Source organism: Elgaria multicarinata, chromosome 1 (genome assembly GCF_023053635.1).
Source record: "Elgaria multicarinata webbii isolate HBS135686 ecotype San Diego chromosome 1, rElgMul1.1.pri, whole genome shotgun sequence".
NCBI lineage: Eukaryota > Metazoa > Chordata > Lepidosauria > Squamata > Anguidae > Elgaria > Elgaria multicarinata.
This window is the reverse complement of record NC_086171.1, coordinates 167045353-167050339: the sequence shown is the minus strand read 5'-3', so window position 1 is coordinate 167050339 and position 4987 is coordinate 167045353. Positions and strand designations below refer to the sequence as shown.

Genomic DNA, 4987 nt, shown 5'->3' with positions numbered 1-4987 from the left:
TAGAGTGACCAGATTTAAAAGAGGGCAGGGCACCTGCAGCTTTAACTGTTGGGATGAAGAGGGAATTTCACCAGGTTCTCCATATATACAAATGACACCTGCTGAAATTCCCTTTTCTATGCAACTGTTAAAGATACAGGAGCCCTGTCCTTTTCATATGGTCACCCTATTTCTATGGTATGAAGTTTTGGTAGGAAACCTCCTTTATGGTCCATAGCTCAATGGTAGAATTGGGTTAGAGCATGCCAGTCAACCAGCATCAACGTGGTTAGGGTTAGGGATCGCAATAGTGATTTTGTGTCCCCACACCCCTTTCCACTTATGTGAAGGGTAGGCAACCTGTGATCCTCCAGATGTTGAATTGCAGCTCCCATCATCCCAGGCCAGCATAGCCAATCATGAGGGAAGATGGAAGGTGAGGTCAAAACATCTGAAGGCTATAATTTGCCCACCCCCAGACGAGATGAACCAATGGTCTGGTTGTTTAATCTGTTGATATGTTCATATGGTTTGGAATGTTCCATTCAGAACACAGAGATTCTGCCAGACCAAACCAGACACTTGAAAGAAAAGAGTCAGGGTAGCCTGTCACTGGTTTAAGATCTGATATGCTTTCAGAAGAGGGCCACTTACTGTAAGTTTGTCTAGGAACTTAAATACTAATCTTCATTGCCATCACAAGACATAACTTCTGTATTTGAAAAGTAGTCATATCAAATCTATTCCCTAGTCCTGTTGGTGTTAAGAATTGGGGAGCTAGTATGGCACTGTCAAGTCATGTGCTGAGACAGTAAAGACATGCTGATCGAGTGACGCAGGGAGTTTGCAGTCAACTCTCCTACATCCTTTCCCTTTTACTATCTCAACTTACAGCTTTCACCTGATCAGACAGACCCAGAGGCTCATGTTAAATGATAAAGTGCCAATTTGGGCCTGTGTGATGTTCTGAATTTTTACTAAAACTCACTTTTTGCATTATGTGATTGTGCTTGGAAGCCTGTCTCTCCAGGACATAGATCCTAGCATGATGTCACCCACAGGCAGACTTAACGAGAGTGTCATCTGTACATGTGTCACTTTCTGGCATAATGTAATGTTTCTTTCCCTTGTTAGTATGTCACTTGAACGGCTTTTATATTCTGAAGATTTCTCTCGTCCGCGAAAGTAGCTCAGGAAGAGGGGACTGTTTCAAAGTTCAGGACTGTTCATGACATTTACAAAGAATGACACTTAGGTTATTTAAACAGGCCTCGACATGGATTCTGAAAGGATTTTCTGGGTATGATTACTGCAGAAGTCAGCTTGGCCCTTGGAACATTAGCATTGGCTTTCTTTATACCGTTGTCAATGGCTTCTGCTGAAACAGTTACCATTCCTAAAGAACTAAAGGCTGCTACTGCTAGAGTGTCAGTCAGTTCCACAAGCTGTAGCGTCACCTGTGGGCTGGGTTACAAGGTAGAAGAACGATGTCAGGTGAATCCTCAAGGGGAAAGGAGAGGCTGTACCAAACGGAGAGTGGACTGCTTGGCCAACTGGATCTGTGGGATGCGCCACTTCACCATCCTTGTTGGTAAACCCTTTGAGCTCAGTTGCCTGACCCCTCATGAGATCGGTCCTGAGACCCAGAGCTTTAGCTATACGTGGCGGTTGGCCAGGGGCATCATCACCACAGATGATGCTCTCTTCATGCCTTTCAAAGCTCCGAGCTTCGTCATTAAGCTTTCCCCAGCTGAGGAATACGATGCAGGAACATACAGATGTGATGTGCAGTTCATGAGAACCTACAAGATGGTCAAGAGAATCTATTTTGGACTTCGTGTCATCCCTGGTCAGCTGGTGGAGCTGAACTTTGACAAATCCTTGACTCTGGAACAGAAGTTAGAAAGTGAGAATGGAAACAACCAACAGAACACCAACACCACCGCCGCACCCGTCCGGAAGCAGTGGAGTTCTTGGCGGCACAGAGCTGTGTTTGTATTTGTGGTAGGCATTGGAAGCGGAGTGATAGGAGGGGTCTTGTTGCACACCCTTCTCTACTATTTGCTGAGGGTTCGCAGCAATTACGAACCTGTGGAGGATTGAAAGGCACTTCCTTGGAATCTTGCAGACTGCTGTACTTAATCATTTCGCTGTGTTAGTGTTAATGTTTCGGGCTTATGAAGGTCATCTTGCGGTATCAACCCCAAACCTCATTGCACTTTATATATTAGAAAGCTATAAAATACCATCCTGTTCCTTCATGATTTTAAGCTTGTGTAAGGTAGTGCAAAACCTCGGGACCAGTAAATGCATCATTGGGGATGTGTTCAGTAGTAGAATTCTTGCTCTACATATAGAAAGTCCCAGCTCAATCCTTGCATCTCCAGGTAGGCCTGGAAAAGACTCCTATCTGAAAACCTGGACAGGTCCTACCAGTTAATATTATAGATTGACTTTGATGTGCTGCGGTTGCTGTAACATATTTTCAGTCTAACACACCCATGGGGATTTTATTTTTTGTTGTTCCTAGTATCAGAAGTACATCCCGTTTTTTTGTTTTCGGTGTTCAGGTTCCTAGAAAAGCTTGGTACTGATCCTACCAGTATCTTTCTTTTTATATCATGGGCATAAGAACTGGCAATTGCTACACTTGCTTCACGGAATTAGAGTGTAAAACATAAGGAAAAGGATGATTCCTGTTGCTTTTGATCAGCCCAGTTACCCAGATGATGCAACATGGGAGATCTACATAGAGTTCATGTCGATAAACAAAGACTGATTTCAGTTGAACTCCTCTACATTCCATGCAGATCTTTGGACATTTGCATGACAAAAATAAAAATGGGAAGGTAATAAATAAAGGAGAAAAGAGGAGGTTTATTGAGACCAGTATCTTCTTTGTGGGGGGGAGGCACACTCTTGGGGATATTGATCTCCAGCTGTTGTCAAAGAGCTTCAAAAATGCATTGGACTCCATAAATACCTTTCGTAGGCATCTGGAAGCTTCCTCCTCTTCCATTAACAATAAACAGAGAAGGACCTTCATTGCCGTAGTGGCAGGATGGATGGATTGCCTGGCTCAATTAGCTCTACCTGGTCTCCTCTTAGACTGGTCCATTTAACCGTGTTCTTCAGATGCAACTGTGCCTACATGTTCAATCCTATTGCGGTGTGCACAGAAGGCCCCCACCCTACCTCATTGGAATGGGGAAAAGGAATGGTCTTATGTCATGATAGACCATTTGTGTTGAACCTCAGACTCCCCCCAAATCCCCAATTTTTATCCCCCAAAATCGGGCAGAGACTTTCCATGAACAGAGCCTTTCATCTCATGGAAGGTAGATCTTGGACCCAACCCACAAACAAAGGCACTGTAATAGAGAGAAATTGCGGAGTTAATGTTATCAGCTTCATAGGGGCTCCCCATGCATCCTTGAATGGTTGTGAAGGCATTGTTGAAATGGTTTAAGGGCCCACTTCAGCCAAAAGGCTTGTGACATAGTGTGTCTCCCATATGGACATGTGTTTTCTAGCAGTTACCAACCCAGTATTTCACAATATTTCAATCGAAGGGGGTAGTGTTAGTGCATCTGCCAAAACAGTGTGGGCTTTATCGGCGGTCTCCCCGTTGGCCGTACTTGTGCTTAACATTTGCAGAAAGACCTGGCATTGCCCAGCTGTGATATCAGCATTGCTGAGTTCTTCCAACTCTATTTTGATCTACTTGCTCAAATTGTCCTCCACAGCTTCTACCAGTGGAGGGTGTTGGCTTTGATTTCAGTACTGTGAATCCATTCTGGCTTTCAGTCAGAACCAGCCGGAGTTCTACAGGAGCTATCCAAGGTGCTGAGCCTGTTTGGGGGATAATTTGGATTCACAGCCCCACTGAAATCAGAGCCGCCAGCCTCTACTGGTTTCTCCCCATGTTTTAAACCTGCTTGGAAATAAAGTCACGCCAGAGAAGTTTGCCAAAGTCTTTAAAGAGCTTTATTTAAGAACTGCGTGCTACTGTAGCCAGTAAATAATGTTAATTATAGTCTGCTTACAAGGCTTGGTTTTTTGTTGTTTTCTTTAAAAAAATAGTGTCCAACAAAATTGCTGAGAAGATAATCCCCCCTTCCCCCCGGTTTCCTGTACGGTGAAGTCAGAACAGAAGAGGCAAAGGAGAGTTTTGTTACAGGTTGTGGTAGTAGCTTTCTGAGTTAAGTGCAAGGGGGTACCTATAGGAAGCCACCCCCACCCCCACCCCCAATAAGTGTCTGTTCAGCAAAGACAGGGTGCTGTGTACCGTATCAAAAACTTTGGAACCCAAATCAATTTTTTGTCACTGTGGTGGTGGTCCCCGTTACAACCTGTGGAGAGCTACAATCAGTTTGTGTCAAATTAATAGTCACAGTACCTGGGATGCACATTCACACCCTTCAAACCTACTGCCCAGGAGCACCGCTGGAATGCACATTACAGGCTCTAATGCACGGACTTAGGTGTAAATAAAGGGCAATAATGACCACATTCGGTTGCAGCCTCCTTACAGTTTGCCAGCGGTCATTTAATTGCTTCCTAAAACAGAGAGAGATGCTTTGGGATTAAACAACTTACTATACATAGCCCAACACACATCAATGACATTCCTAAACTTTCCTTGACCTTGATGCTTAAAGCAGATGGAGAAAACCCTCATGACCACCAGTGGACAAACGTATTCAAAGGAAGATGGGCAAAATGTCCCTGCTTTCTTTTTTTAAAGTGGACATACGTGTAATGGGACATAACAATGAGCAAAATGGAATAAACATTAATAGTAAAAATAATGTTGATGGGTTGGTACATGCTAGTATTATTGAGCTTAGGAATCAGAATTCTTGCGATTCAAATAATCCTGTTATGCTGCCTTTTGTGCACACTGTTACTAGTCACAAAACTGTAATGGCCACTATTACAATAGGAAAGATAGCGCAACATGTTCTGATCTGAAAAAAAGCTCTTATTTCTCATCAAGTAAAAGGGA

General features: G+C 43.6%; 1 protein-coding gene across 1 annotated transcript; it reads left to right on the top strand.

Moving 5' to 3' along the window:
- The first annotated feature begins 1268 nt into the window (after positions 1 to 1268).
- Positions 1269 to 2082, top strand: TMEM81 (transmembrane protein 81). Its single transcript, XM_063119295.1, has one exon. The coding sequence runs from the start codon at positions 1282 to 1284 to the stop codon at positions 2080 to 2082; it is 801 nt and encodes a 266-aa protein (XP_062975365.1). The 5' UTR covers positions 1269 to 1281.
- The last annotated feature ends 2905 nt before the right edge of the window (positions 2083 to 4987 follow it).

Coding starts and splice junctions, on each gene's coding strand:
- TMEM81 (XM_063119295.1), top strand. CDS start 1,282: ATGATTACTGCAGAAGTCAGCTTGGCCCTTGGAACATTAGCATTGGCT.